Source organism: Mustela nigripes, chromosome 8 (genome assembly GCF_022355385.1).
Source record: "Mustela nigripes isolate SB6536 chromosome 8, MUSNIG.SB6536, whole genome shotgun sequence".
NCBI lineage: Eukaryota > Metazoa > Chordata > Mammalia > Carnivora > Mustelidae > Mustela > Mustela nigripes.
In genome coordinates, this window is record NC_081564.1 from 17522775 (window position 1) to 17537612 (window position 14838).

General features: G+C 48.9%; 1 protein-coding gene across 2 annotated transcripts in view; it reads left to right on the forward strand.

Annotated features, from left to right (window-relative positions):
- The window catches only part of ACACB (acetyl-CoA carboxylase beta), a 125820-nt gene that overhangs the window by 108106 nt on the left and 2876 nt on the right, over window positions 1–14838 (forward strand). For both annotated transcript variants that reach the window (XM_059408634.1, XM_059408635.1), the window contains 11 exons: window positions 40–137; window positions 1164–1284; window positions 4398–4508; window positions 5526–5669; window positions 6335–6455; window positions 7900–7996; window positions 9813–9909; window positions 10446–10581; window positions 11355–11532; window positions 12678–12790; window positions 14121–14275. In XM_059408634.1, the coding sequence (XP_059264617.1) occupies window positions 40–137; window positions 1164–1284; window positions 4398–4508; window positions 5526–5669; window positions 6335–6455; window positions 7900–7996; window positions 9813–9909; window positions 10446–10581; window positions 11355–11532; window positions 12678–12790; window positions 14121–14275 (1371 nt within the window). The remainder of the gene's footprint in view (window positions 1–39; window positions 138–1163; window positions 1285–4397; window positions 4509–5525; window positions 5670–6334; window positions 6456–7899; window positions 7997–9812; window positions 9910–10445; window positions 10582–11354; window positions 11533–12677; window positions 12791–14120; window positions 14276–14838) is intronic.

Genomic DNA, 14838 nt, shown 5'->3' on the forward strand with positions numbered 1-14838 from the left:
AACTGGATTCATAGCCTCACTGATGTATATTTCTTTAAGGGATTTAAGTACTTGTACCTGACCCCCCAAGACTACACCACAGTCAGCTCCCTGAATTCTGTCCACTGTAAACACATCGAGGAAGACGGAGAATCCAGGTCAGTAAGTTATCACGTAGCTCCTTCCTTTTGCCTGTGGTTGATTTCAACTACTGACAGGCAGTCCCTCTCTTTGCCTCTGGGCTTGTGGGTGATGTTTTCATACGGGATGATGGTGTTTGTACAGTGGGATCCCCGGGCCTTCCGGACACTGGGGACTAAGACATGTGGGAATTTCTTCAGGGTGAGCCCATCCTTGCCATCCAGAGTGAGTCGTGGCTTTCACAAATATAGTACCTCACACAGGAAAGAATTAGCTTGGATTCCCGTGATGTCCCTAGAGCTGCAAGGTTACATCTATGACCAAATTAGCCTAGCTAATCTAGCTGGAAAGGTGTAGGCAGGGAAGGGGTCTGCTCTGTGAGGAGGTCCAAGGTTGCCAGCTGTCTTTTCTAGGGAATGTTGTGGGGTTTTGTTTTTGTTTTTGTTTTTTTCCCAATGAAGTTGACAAAGTCATAATTTCCCAGGCTAGGTTTTCTGGAACATTAGTTGGTGATACGTTGTGGGGGATGGTGAAGAACCAAGTACATTGAGAAACCCTGGTTTAAATGGGATCTAACAAGCATCTTTACTGCAGACCTTGTCAGAAGTTTTGACTGCAGCAGTGTCTTGTGAATCTGTAACAGGGGTTAGGCCGTACAGTGTTTCACTTCTAGGCGATAGAATCTTGACTGATTGATTGTGAACTAAGCGCCTTTCCTCGTCACTCTGTAGACCACACTTTATTCTAGATTGTTTGTGGAGGTATGTAGGGTGAGGATGACCTTTCATTAGGACAGCCTCCAAATAGGCAGACATCTTTGGTAGGAAGGGTGATAATTATAGATGCTGCACTTGCCCTTCTAGGAACTTCTGGGCCAATTATGAGGGTCTTAGACCCCTGCTTTCATTTCACCTCTGGCTGCTTTACCACCTTCTGTTCCCTCCCCTTGCTCATCCCCCCTGCCCTGGGTTCTGGGGAAATATGTCATCCTTGAACTTCCCTGGGCTAGAGCTCAATCTTGAACCCATGTTTTGTTCATGAAGGTATGTCATCACGGATATCATCGGGAAGGACAGTGGTGTGGGCGTAGAGAATCTCAGGGGCTCCGGCATGATTGCGGGGGAGTCTTCCCTGGCTTATGAAGAGATAGTCACCATCAGCTTGGTGAGTTTCCTATTTTATTTCCTTTTCCTTTTCCACTTTGTCTCATGGAATCTCTAAAGCAGTCTCAGAAGAAAAGAGCTTTGTGTGCTCATCACACAGCTCCGGCGATTAGCAACATGTAGCCATATATATATATACATACACATACATACATACATATATATGTCTTTATACATATATGTATGTGTATATATGTGTATATATATATATTTAAGATTCATTAATTTATTTTAGAGAAGAGGGGAGAGAGAGAGAGAGCAGGGGGGTAGGGGCAGAGGGAGAAGGAGAGAGAAACTCAAACTGACTCTGTGCTGAATGCCAACCCTGACATGGGGCTCTATCTCATGACCCTGAGGTCATGACCTGAGTGGAAACCGAGAGTTGGATGCCTAACTGACAGCACTACCCAGGTGCCCCTGTTTGTGCATATTTTATTTTATTTTATTTTTTAAAAGATTTTCATTATTTATTTGACAGAGACATGGCAAGAGAGGGAACACAAGCAGGGGGAGAGGGAGAAGAAGGAGGCTTCCCGCCAAGCAGGGAGCCTCATGAGGGGCTCGATCCCAGGATCCTGGGATCACGACCTGAGCCGAGGGCAGATGCCTCACAACTGCACCACCCAGGCATCCCATGTTTGTGGTTATTTTAAAGCAAGCCCCTTGTCCTGTTTTACCACCTCTGGATGGCCCAGGGTGGATCTTTGCTAGATAAAGACCCCCAGATACACCACTTTTTTACAGAATCCCAGTGCTATTTTTACACCCATAACCATCCATGGCAAGTCTTTAATATCCTTGAAACATGATTCATAATCAGTTTTAACAATTATCGGAAATGTATCTTTTTAGAGTTGATGTGTTTGAATCATGGTCCAATCTTATCAAATTCAACACCCAAAACCCAAATAATCCAGTTAAGAAATGGGCAAGAGACATGAATAGATACTTTTCCAAAGAAGACATTCAGATGGCCAACACACACGTGAAAAGATGCTCAACATCACTCACCGTCAGGGAAATACAAATCAAAACCACGATGAAATACCACCTCACACCTGTCAGAATGGCTAAAATTAACAGCACAAGAAACAGCAGGTGTTGGTGAGGATGTGGAGAAAGGGGAACCCTCTTATGCTGTTGGTGGGAATGTAAGCTGGTGCAGCCACTCTGGAGAACAGTTTGGAGGCTTAGCTACCCTATGACCCAGCAATCACACTACTAGATATTTACCCAAAGGAGACAAAAATACAGATTTGAAGGGGCACATGCATCCCAATGTTTATAGCAGCAATGTCTACAATAGCCAAACTGTGGAAAGAGCCCCAGTATCCACTGCCTGATGGGTGGATAAAGAAGAGGTGGTGTATTTATACAATGGATTATTGCTCAGCTGTCCAAAAGAAGGAAATCTTGCCATTTGCAAATGCATGGGTGGAGCTAGAGTGTATTATGCTAAGTGAAATAAGTCAGAGAAAGACAATTACCATATGATCTCAATCATCTATAATTTAAGAAAGAAAACGGATGAACATATGGAAAGGGGAAAAACGGGGGGAGAGGAAACAAACCATAAGAGACTCTTAATGATAGAGAACAAACTCAGGGTTGATGGAAGGAGGTGGGTGGGGGATGGGCCAGCTGGGGGATGAGCGGTGGGCGTTGTCGGTAAGTGATGAATCCCTGAATTCTACTCCCGAAACCAGTATTTCACTATAGGTTAACTAACTAGAATTTAAATTTTAAAAAAAGGTACTGAGTATTTAGGAGAATTTTTATCTGATTTTGATTGGCACAAAATGAATATCTCCCCTTTCCCTCCCTTAGCCTTTCCAGAAATATTTGCTCTTCCTAGTAATAGTACTACTCTTTCATGGTATACTGTCATTCAAGACCTTATCTTTACATTCCATTTTGGATCTTCAATTTCCATGGTGGAAAATGCTGGCCATGGGTGTCTTCCTTAGGCTTGTTTTCTAGATACCTTATATGTATTTCAAAATAAAAATATATATTCAAAATAAAAAATATATACTTTTGGATATATATATATTTATATATTATTTATATTATATATATATAAATATATAAATAACTTACATATTATATATTCCAAAATCTATAAAGATATGTATATTTTTCTATATTCTAAAATAGATGTTTTATCTCTATCATATATAATTATATATGATATGTATATATAATTTTGAAATACTTTACTATTATATATGATACATATGTATCACAGTATATAATATATATTATAATTATATATAATATATAAAATCATAATAATAATACATATAATATAATTATATAATATAATATAATAATAAAAATATAATAATATATAATTATATTATATAATAATTATATAATATATTTTAGTATATATATTTATGAATATATAATATTATAAAAATATAATAATATATTATATATAATATATAATAACTATATGTATCCTATATAATATATATAATTATATATATCATATATGTATCATAATTGTATTTTTCTTAATTATGTAATATATATATTTTCATAATTATGTAATTATATATATATATAATTTTGAAATAGTCTGCAACTCTCTAGATGTTACAAGGCAGTACAGAGAGGTTCCCCTGTCCCCCTCATTTAGCGTCCCCCATATGTTACGTATCCTACGTAACCACAGTACATTACCAAGACCAAGACATTGACATTGGCTCAGCGCCCTTACCTTGGTATAGACCTCACTCCGATTTCACCAGTTTCGCCCTGGCTCCTAGGCATCCTTTGGTTGTGTGAGAGACTACAGTGGCTCAGAAGAGCTATGTATAAGAGCTAGGCCTTGGATGAAGCAAGAACCAGAACATTCCATGTCTGCTATCTGGCCTCACCACACTCTTCTTTGTTAACCATATTCTTTCCGGAAGCCAGGGTCAGGTGAGCCTGAAGAACTGGCTTGTGCCCATGCTGTTTGGTCACCAGTCAGGTGACCAGGTGGCCAAGCTGTAGCTTCCATGTGTGCCTGGTGGGTTCCTGGCCTGTCCTCCCCCGACCCCCACCATGGGGAGTGGGGCATGCCTGCCTTGGGAATTTAGCAGGGCCCCATCTCCGTCTCCACAGGTGACCTGCCGAGCTGTGGGGATTGGGGCCTACTTGGTGAGGCTGGGCCAGCGAGTCATCCAGGTGGAAAACTCTCACATCATCCTGACGGGAGCCAGCGCGCTAAACAAGGTGAGTGGGTGGGGCAGGAACAGGGGGTGGTGGCTGTGGGGGACGGGGACTCACTTGTAACCTTTCCACTGTCTTCTGATGGAGGCTTTTTCTCAGCATGAAACCAGTGTCCTTCCTACAAACTCTTTTTCCAGTTTGCACTTGTCTTGGTCTCTCCTGAGCCAAAAAAAACTTGTTTCACTTTATTTTGTTTTTTAAAGATTTTATTTGTTTGAGAGAGAGGGAGCCCTGAGATCATGTTCTGAGCCAAAGGCAAACACTTAACCCACTGAGCCACCAGCGCGCCATGAGCCAAAAAAAAAAATTTAAAAAAAGAAATACTAGGCTCTTGTGGTAGAACTGTCTTGTGTACTGCCATTTAAATATTTAAAAATTATTAATGTGGCATTACATATTATAGAAAACTGGAAAGAGACACTCTGCCCCCCCCCAAAAGTAATTTTGCTCCTATTAAAATTTTAGTGTCTTTCCTTCTTGTCTTCTGTCTGCCTGACTCCTGGTGAATGTGGAGTTTGATATTCTGCTGTTCTCACTGTATTAAAACATACCCCAAGTGGCTGTAAAGCCTTTGTAACATAATGTCTGATAGAATCCCACTGAAGTTCTCAAAGTCTGGTTCCCAGACCTGCCACAGCAGCAGCTCCCCGCCGGGAGCCCATTAGGAAAGCAGATTCTCGGGCCTCAGTGCCGACATGCCGAATCAGAAACGTGGAGTAGGGTTTCGATTTGTGAGAAGACCCAAGTCATCAGTGGGCTCACTTGTTCTCAAATTGGGTTGCATGTTGGAATTACCTAGAAACCGAAGGAAAATACTGATGCTGCCTCCCAACCCCGAAGATTCTGCTGCAGTGGTTCTGGGTGCAGCCCGGGTGGCAGGATTTTTGAGAGCTCCCAGGTCACTGCCACGTGCAGGTTGAGGATCCTGGAGGGAGTTGATTTCCAAACAGATGGAAGAGGCCCGAGCCTGGAGGGGGTGGGGTACGGGCCGGGCTTGCTAAGTGCACCCTGTTGAAGCAGGTCCTGGGCCGAGAGGTGTACACCTCCAACAACCAGCTGGGCGGCGTGCAGATCATGCATTACAACGGCGTCTCCCACACCACTGTGCCGGACGACTTCGAGGGCGTGTACACCATCCTGGAGTGGCTGTCCTATATGCCAAAGGTGCAGTACACCCTCTGCAGCGTTGTATCTGGAGACTCTGGAATCAGCTCCCCCAGCTGGGTAGCGTGGGAGTTCGGGGAACAAGGAGCTCTGCCATGCGGCTGCGGTTCATTTTTCTTTACTCCTTCCTCTCTTCCCAGCTTTGTACTCACTGTTCTTTGCTCTGTTTTTTTTTCTTTTTTTAAAGATTTATTTATTTATTTGACAGAGAGAGCACAGAGGAAATGGCAGGCAGAGGGAGAGGAAGAAGCAGGCTCCCATTGAGCACAGAGCCTGATGTGCTCATACCTTTGTAAGGGTGGCTTTGGAAAGGGGTAACTCTGACCAATAAAGAATTCTGGAGCTTTGCAGCCAGGCTGGATCTGATTCCTGGCTTCCTCCTCCCTAGCAGCAAGACCTTGGGCCAGTCTCTTACTCTTTCCAAGCGTCTTGTTTCCTCATCTGTGAAATGAGAATCACAGGAGTACCTACCCTGGGGTATTGCCCCAATGATTCAGAGCAGTGATGTGGAGAGCCCGGCACCAAATGCTACTCAAACTGGTGATGACTGGCTTGTCCGGACTGGGCTGTCCTGCCTAACCAGACGTGATCATGGTCAGAGGGGAGAAGCAGATCGCAGGCATTACTGGGGAGCACAAGGAGACTGAGTTGGTTTTCTTTTATAGGATAATCACAGCCCAGTCCCCATCATCACACCCACTGACCCCATTGACCGAGAAGTTGGGTACTACCCGACCAAGGCTCCGTATGACCCCCGGTGGCTGCTTGCAGGAAAGCCTCACCCGAGTAAGTTCTAAAGCTCTTTGCCTGGGACCTGGCTCTTGGGTTTCTTTTCTGCACGTGGGACAAAGGAAGACTCAGAAGCATGGATCCTTAGCCCCGTGTCCCAGAGGGGTACACCCGAGATCAAATGTAGAGGGCGTGGAGGGATGGGGATTTTCTCCTCTATGCTTCTCCTGAGCTGTTAACCAAGAAGCAGCCTCTGGTTTCTGGGGCTGGTCCATGGAGGGGAAGCGTGACGCAGGTCATGGTCTCCCTCCCGAAACTGTCCCGTGGTTACAGAGGTGGAAAATGCAGACATCAGTGTCCCCAGAGATGACTACCCCCTCTCTCCGTCTTTCTTTCCATCTCTCTGTTTGGCTCCACCTTACAGATGTAGCCCTCCAGGGGTTCACCCAGGACAGACGACCCAGCCTCTTCTGCACACTCATACACGTAGAGATGTGTGCGCACATACATTCTCTCTGTCCCTCCCTCCCCCTGAGAGGGGCCGGTTTGTCTCTGGGAGGTGTATGGTTACATTCTGAGCATCCAGAACAGAGCAGGAAAGCTGAGCTACCCCCATCCCCCTAATCCCCCAGTCTAGAATTTCAGATGCTGCCACCTTTAGAAAGTGGCTGTCCAGCTGTGTGGCGCAGGAGGGCGCCCCCCCGGGGGGGCAGCATGGGGCACAGAGGCGCAGGGCGCCCCTCGGCTTGCGTGCCCCTCTCGGGTTTCTCTTGTGTTTTCTCACCTGTGAGCACCGAGGGGTGTGGCTTTAAGTTGATTATAAAATATCCAACTTGTTTCTGATCGTTTTCTCCGTCTGGTCAGGCCAGCCCCCAAGCAGACTCTGGGGCCAGGCTGCTTGGGGTTCGGGCCCCCAGCTTTCCTCCCTGGCAGCTTTGGCTCTCCTGTTACCTGGCTCCGAACCCCGTGATGGACCCAGCACTGCTCCCTGTCCAGGGATGGCGGCAGCAGACGTCATCGTATCCTCCCTCCTCCCTCCTCTTCTCTTCTCTGTCTCTCTCCATCTCTCTCTCTGTCTCATTATCGCTTCCTTTTAGAAGTTGACAATGCACCCCGCCTCCATGTTAAATGTTGTGAGGCTGCAGCCAGCATATGAGGTTTTCGGGGCACGTGGTCCCTTTCCCAAATCCCACCTTTTGAAGGTGTCCCATCAACTCTATTTGCGTCTTGGGCTGATCCTTAGGATTAGGATCTCCATGTGTTTGGCATTGACAGGAGCTGCTGAATTCCTGCCTTGGAGTATTTTCTGCAGCCCTGTTTTTGGGGGGGATTTTTTGGTTGTTGTTTTGTTTTGTTTTTTAACGGGATTGGGATCTGTATGGTTTTCTGGAGAAGCAGGTGTTTGGGCCGTCAATGCCAGGTTATCTGGCCCACCAGGCAGACCCTAAGGACCCTCATCAACCCCACCCCTTGGCCTGGGCTTCTGTCCTCCTGTCTGCAGCTCTGAAGGGATCCTGGCAGAGTGGATTCTTCGACCATGGCAGTTTCAAGGAAATCATGGCACCTTGGGCCCAGACTGTGGTAACAGGACGAGCAAGGTAACCTTGAAGACGGGGCAGGCTGCACTCAGCTAGCCTCCCCAGACATTGGGACCCCCAGGCACTAGACCAGAGGCCCTTTCCTCTCAGGTGACCCCCAAGAGCATTTTGCTTTGGCATCAGGATTTTCTGAAAGAAAAACCAACCTGGGGGATTGTTTTCTGGATGATGAACTTCTTCATAAAGTCTGGATTTTTCTGGGGCCTTAGCAGACCTCTCAGCTAGCTTGTTGCTGGCGGCCAGCACCCTGGCCCCTAGTGTCTGTCCCTGGGGCAGGGATCCATAGCCACAGGGGCCATGGGCCCCTCGGGGAATTAGAAGACAGCTCTGGGTGCTCCCTCCAGAAAACAGCACACACACTCCAAACTAGGAATTTCCTTTCAGAAGGGCCAGGGTCAGAAACCCCCTCGTCTACACACAGCTGGTGGATGGCTTAAATGCTTGAATGCTCCCAGAGCTGAGCATCTCACTCCTCAGCAGTGTAGTCCTCCTCTTTTCAGATATATCCCGCTCCCAGCAAGATCCTTCCTACACAGAGCCCAAAGCAGTGTCCTTATAATTACTGTTCAGATTCCTGGCACGATGTCGTTGCTACGGGTTCCAACTCCGGAGTCTGACCTGAGGCCAAGCCCGGCTGTGTCACTCACCCTCTCTGGGCCTCCACGTCGTCCTCTGCAGAGTGGGGTTGATAATCCTACTAAACCACAAGGGAGGACTGTTTTGATGATGAATGTTAAGCACTTATAACATCATAAATGCAGGCGCCTGGGAGGCTCAGTCAGTGAAGCAGCCAGCTCTTGATCTCCACTCAGGTCTCGATCTCGGGGTCGCAAGTTCAAGGCCCACGTTGGGCTCCATGCCAGGCGTGGAACCTACTTAATAAAAAAAAAAAAAAAAAAATCAATCACAAATGCTCTGTAAGTGGTAGGGGCTGCCAGTACTGTCTTTATTGTTGCTGTTGTTTCTCTCCAGGCAATAAATACGTATTAAAATACTAACCATGAAGCCAGGCATTACAGCTGGTCACTTTTCCATAAGTGTTTTATTTTAAAAACACTTTTTTAAAACCGCAAATGAGATCTTTTCCCCCTTCCGCCTGGAGACCCTTCCTTTTTTGAAAGACTTGCCCTCCCCACGGTCCCTGAGAGCATAATCAAGAGTAACCCAGGGTCGCACCCGGCACAGGGCCGGCTGGGAGCTTGCAGGGACGGTTACTGATGTCACAGAATCCCCCCTGAGCAGAAGCTCTTGCAGGCTCGGCATCCCTCGACTCTTCCAAATGGGTCTGTGCCTAGACCCACCCTGTCTCGCGTGGTAGCTGCTGGCTATGGGTGACCGTGTAAACCTAGTTGAGTTGAAAGAGAACCCCCTTCCTCTGTTGCACTCGCCATGCCTCAAGTGCTCAGGAAGTAGCTCCTCTCAGCTGCTGTCCTGGATGGCACAAGACTGAGAACGTGCCAACATCGCAGAAAGTTCTAGTGGACAGCACTGCTCCTGTCCCTGCAGTGGCCTGGCCGTCCCTGTTACCACCACGACTGGTGCCCCCAAGAGGGGCGCCAACAGCCCCTTTCCAGCCCACCAGCTTGTTAGGAGGCTCTAACTGCTTTGGAAACTTCCAAAGAAGTGCTTCCAAGAGAATGCCCCACTCGAGTGAAAAGAGTGCTGTCTTCTGCCTGCCCCCCTCCCCACCATGAGCACCGTATACCCAGAATGCCTATAGGATGTCCCCCAAGGCCTAGAGGACCCATGTACCCTGAGTCCACGGGGGGTGTGGCCTGGCTGACCCAGCCTGGCTGACCCACGCCGGGCCTCGCAGGCTGGGGGGTATCCCTGTTGGAGTGATCGCCGTGGAGACGCGGACCGTGGAGGTGGTGATTCCTGCGGACCCTGCCAACCTGGATTCAGAGGCGAAGGTGAGGGGTCTGGGAACTTGGGACTACTGTTCCTGCTGGCTTCACCAACAAAGAGCGGGTCCTGGGTGGTCACATGCTGGAGCCTGGGGTGAGTCCTTGGCCCTGGGGTCCCATTTCTCCAGCACGGTTTCTGAGGGATGCGTAAATGCCCCACATGGTGTTTCTTCTTCTTTAGAGGGTGACAGGTCCCTGGGAATCCTCCCTGCCTTCTGCCTCCATCCTTGTCACTGTTTCTAGGGTGGGCCGCGGCACATGCTAGGAGGAGCTCAGAAGGCAGGGGGCGGGACCCAGGACTCTGTAGTCGGGACTAGCTAACCTTTGAGCCTGAAATGAGCCAAAAGGAACCTATAGCCCATGGAGGCAAGCACAGCCCCTCACAGACTAGCTTTGGGCCCTCCCTGTGAGCCCTGGTTCTGAGGCAGGTGCCAACACAGACCAGATTGCCTGCCCTCTAGGATGGGGCTCAGATGACTGTCCCCGTGTCCCCTTGCCACTCTCACAGAGAGGAGTCTGATCCAGGCCACTCCATGTTTCAGATAATCCAGCAGGTGGGCCAGGTGTGGCTCCCAGACTCGGCCTACAAGACAGCCCAGGCCATCAAGGATTTTAACCGAGAGAAGTTGCCCCTGATAATCTTTGCCAACTGGAGGGGGTTCTCCGGTGGCATGAAAGGTACAGCTGTCTCTCCTCTGGGTGTCCCAAAGCAGTGGAGTCAGCACCCAGGAGAGGGAGGCCCCGTCAATGTAGTGCTATGGTTCTCCTCTGTATGGCTTCGTCATCCTCTTAGCTGAGGTCCTGAGGACGGGACCAGTTCAGGTCACATCTCATTTTACAGATGGGGACATGAGGGTTCCCCGTGTGACTTTCCGGAGGTCACACTGTGAGGGGCAGGGCCAGGAGGGCAGCTCTGGTAATTTCCCTCCTGTGAAGAGGCTAAGACCAACCCGAGAGGCCCGAGGGGGCTATTTGATGAGTTGATCACTGGCATATGGTGTCAGCTCTCGGTGTGACGATGGCTGATTGTACTGTGCACTGTAACCACGTAAGGTGCCTGGTACTTGGTGGAAAATAAGGGCCACGCTATGTGTGGGCAGGAGGCAAGGACCTGTTATTGCTGGGCAGGGGGCCAGGCATTGGTGAGGGCATCCCAGAGTCAGAGCTGGAAGGAATCTTTGGGATGGCCCTATGCCTCCTATTTACAGATGGGGACACTGAGGCCCAGGCAGGGAGAGTGACATGTCCAAGGTCACATGTGTGGTCAGGGTGTCCTCTGTACCTGGGCCCACTCCTGACTCCCAGCCCAGAGATCTTTCCGTGGTGCCTCCAAGCATCTTGGCTGATCACACTTTCTTGGGATCCCCAGGATGATGAGGGCTACGGGCTTGGCACGTGGATAGGTGCTAGGGCTGGAGGCCTCCTCACCAGGTGACTGCTTTGCTTGGCAGACATGTACGACCAGATGCTAAAGTTCGGAGCCTACATCGTGGACAGCCTCAGGCAGTATAAACAGCCCATCCTGTCCTATATCCCACCCAACGCAGAGCTCCGGGGAGGCTCCTGGGTGGTCATGGACTCCTCCATCAACCCCCTGTGCATAGAATTGTACGCAGACAAGGAAAGCAGGTGGGTGTGTCTCCCTCAATCTGGCTGAGTCAGATTACTTATTCTCAGCCCTCGTCCTCAGATGCTGTTGTCACCTTTGAGTCGCTGGCCAGGGATTACCAGGGCATTGAGATCCTTTTTTTTTTTTTTTTAAGGGTTTATTTATTTATTTATTTGAGAGAGGGAGAGAGAGAGCATGAGTAGGGGGGAGCAGCAAAAGGAGAGGGAGAGCAGACTCCCCACTGAGCAGGGAGCCTTTTGTGGGGCTCCATCCCAGGACCCTGGGATCATGACCTGAGCAGAAGACAGACGTTTAACCAACTGAGCCACCCAGGTGCCTGGCATTTTGACTTTCTGAAGGATGGAGAGCATCCAGCTTTAGCAAACTGAAGCTAGCATCCAGTGCACAAGTAGATTTTTTCAGTAGAGGGGCGCCTGGGTGGGTCAGTTGATGAAGCGTTTATTGTGAAGACTTACTGGGTACCTGCTATGTGCCAGGCATTATGGCAGACATCGTGATGTGCAAATGAGCCAAACCTGTCCTGCCTTCAGTGCACCGAGACCCTCATGGGGTATTGTTGAGGCTCCATCACTCAACTGTTGAGGCTCCAGGCCTCCAGGAGGGCTCAGGACACAAGCAGCCTCCAGTGAACTTCTCACTCTGGCCACCAGGAAGCTCAAAGTTCCATGGAGTATTCCTCAGGGCTTCCAAGCTATCGAAGGATGGGGAGGGGGCAGTCTGAAGTGTGAGTGAGAGGCTTGAAATGGGAGGCCAGCTCCCACTGAACCATGCACTGTGACTCCGTGAACTCTAAAGGAGATCAGAAACAGTACTGTGGCCTGAAGAGAACAGACATTAGGAGAGACTGAAGAGCAGGAGAGCTAGGCCGTTCTGGAGAAAACCATATGCTTACAGAGCTGAAAGGGCCTTTCAGAGCTCAGAAAACTTGATTTTAAAATGTAGGCTCAGGCCCTTATTTTATGGCTGTAGAAGCAGATGACGGGAGAGTCCCCTCTGACGTGCACAAGTCACAGAGTGAGTCTGTGAAAGAGCTAAGAGGTCACACGCAGGTTTCCTGGCTCTCCTGCTTCGACCCCATGTCTCCTGGCCATTGCTTGTCGGGGAACACTGCCTACACTTCCACCCCTCCCTCTTCTTTTCTCAGGGCGAATATTCTGGAGCCGGAGGGAACGGTGGAGATTAAGTACAGAAAGAAAGATCTGATCAAGACCATGAGAAGGATTGACCCAACTTACAAGAAGCTCGTGGAACAGCTAGGTGAGAGGGTTAGAAGTGCCTCATCTCTCAGAGGGCAAGAGGGGCCCGCCCGCTCCGCTACCAGGGCCTTCTAGCACGGTGAAAACAAAGTGAAACGTGCCAAAACACAGCCATAAAAATGGTGAGATGTTTTCAGTGATCAGTGTAGCAAACTCAACCCCTCTAATGTTAAAAAATTATGCATAGTGCCTTAGTGTTTTTATTTCTCAACACACCCAAAATATAAAAAATGGAAGTATTTGGGACCAGCGAAGAAGATAAGCATTTTCACAAGATGTCCTTTTAGAATTGTCCATCAGACAAAATATTTTACCAGTTTTGTTTAAATGATAGCTTTGTTTCTCCTGTAACCTTAGGTGTAATTCTGTTTAAAAGTCCATATTGGGGGCACCTGGGTGGCTCAGTCAGTTCATCGTCTGACTCTTGATTTTGGCTCAGGTTCTTTTTCTTTTGTTAGAGATTTTATTTATTTATTTGACAGACACATCACAAGCAGGCAGAGAGAGAGGGGGTAAGCAGACTCCTTGCTGAGCAGAGAGCCCGATGCAGGGCTTGATCCCAGCACCCCAAGATCATGATCTGAGCCGAAGGCAGAGGCTTAACCCATTGAGCCACCCACGTGCCCCTGACTCAGGTTCTGACACCAAGGTTGTGAGACTGACTCCCATATTGGGCCCCACGCTGGCTGTGGAGCCTGCTTCAGATTTTCTCTGTCCCTCTCCCTCCGCCCTTCCTTCCCCTGCTCATTCACTCACTCACTCTCTTAAAAAAAAAAAAAAAAGCCCATACTGGATGGTGATATCTTTGTAGCTGTGCTCTGTAGAAGGTTTATCCGTGTGTGTGTGTGTGTGTGTGTGTGTGTGTGTGTGTTATTTCTTTGGTTTGGTGTCAGGGTAATGCCGATCTCTTAGAATGAGTTGTGAAGTGTTCTCTCCTATATCCCGAGTTTGAATTGGTATTATTTCTTTAAATCTTTGGTGGGAGGTTTCTAACTACAAATGCCTCTCTGTTATGCACAGGACTATTCAGGTTATCTGGTTTCTTCTTGGCAGAGCTTCCCTAATTTATTTATCTCAAAGAAATTGTCTGTTTCTTCTAAGGTGTGAAATTGCCAAGAGTTGTTTATAATCTTCCCTTCTATGTCTTTTGCAATATGCAAAGAGCATAGTTCTTTCTGATAAAAGGGGGCATCTTCACAGTTGCGTGCTCAAGGCCGTCTTGCCATTGTGAGTGCCTGTCTGAGACGGCAAGAGCCGCTTGATTTGGGGGTACAATCGAAATTCCAGTGAAGGCCCGTGCCACAAAGCCTGGTTTGTGCCCTTGCCCACAGGAACACCAGGGCTCTCGGACAAGGACCGCAAGGACCTGGAGGGCCAGCTGAAGGCCCGGGAGCAACTGCTGCTGCCCATCTATCACCAGGTGGCGGTGCAGTTCGCCAGCCTCCACGACAAGCCCATCTGCATGCTGGAGAAGGGTGCCCTCGCTGTAAGGGCCCGTGGCTGTGGGGCAGGGTGTGAGGGGTCCAGCCCAAGGTGGTTTGGTTTCCAAACAGGAGGCGATCTGGGCGGGAGTGCCACACATTAGAATCTCCTGGGGAGCTATTAAAAAAAAGAAAAAGAAAAAAATCCCAGGGCCCTGGTTGCTCTCCAGACCAATTCAATCAGAGTCTGGGGGAGGCGGGGTAGGAGCTGGGCATCAGCGTGCTTTCAAATCCCCAGGAAGTTCTAACAGGCAGCGAGGTTTGGGAACCACCAGTCTGATGTGTGTGTGTGTGTGTGTGTGTGTGTGTGTGTGCACGCGCGCGCGCGGCACGCACAACTGCCAGGGTTACAGTTGGGACGGATTGGTCCTGCCCTGCACTCCCCCAGCACTGCTGATCCCGAGCCCCACCCCATCGCGCTGTCCCTGAGAGGATATCCTACAGTCAGCCTACTACCCTGTTTGGGGTGCTCCCTCCCAGCCTAAGCTCTGCTTGCCTCTGCTGAACCAGTGTTGGCTGCTGGTGCCGTCTCGCCTCTGCCACCTCCCCAGGGCAGGGGCCTCTGCCT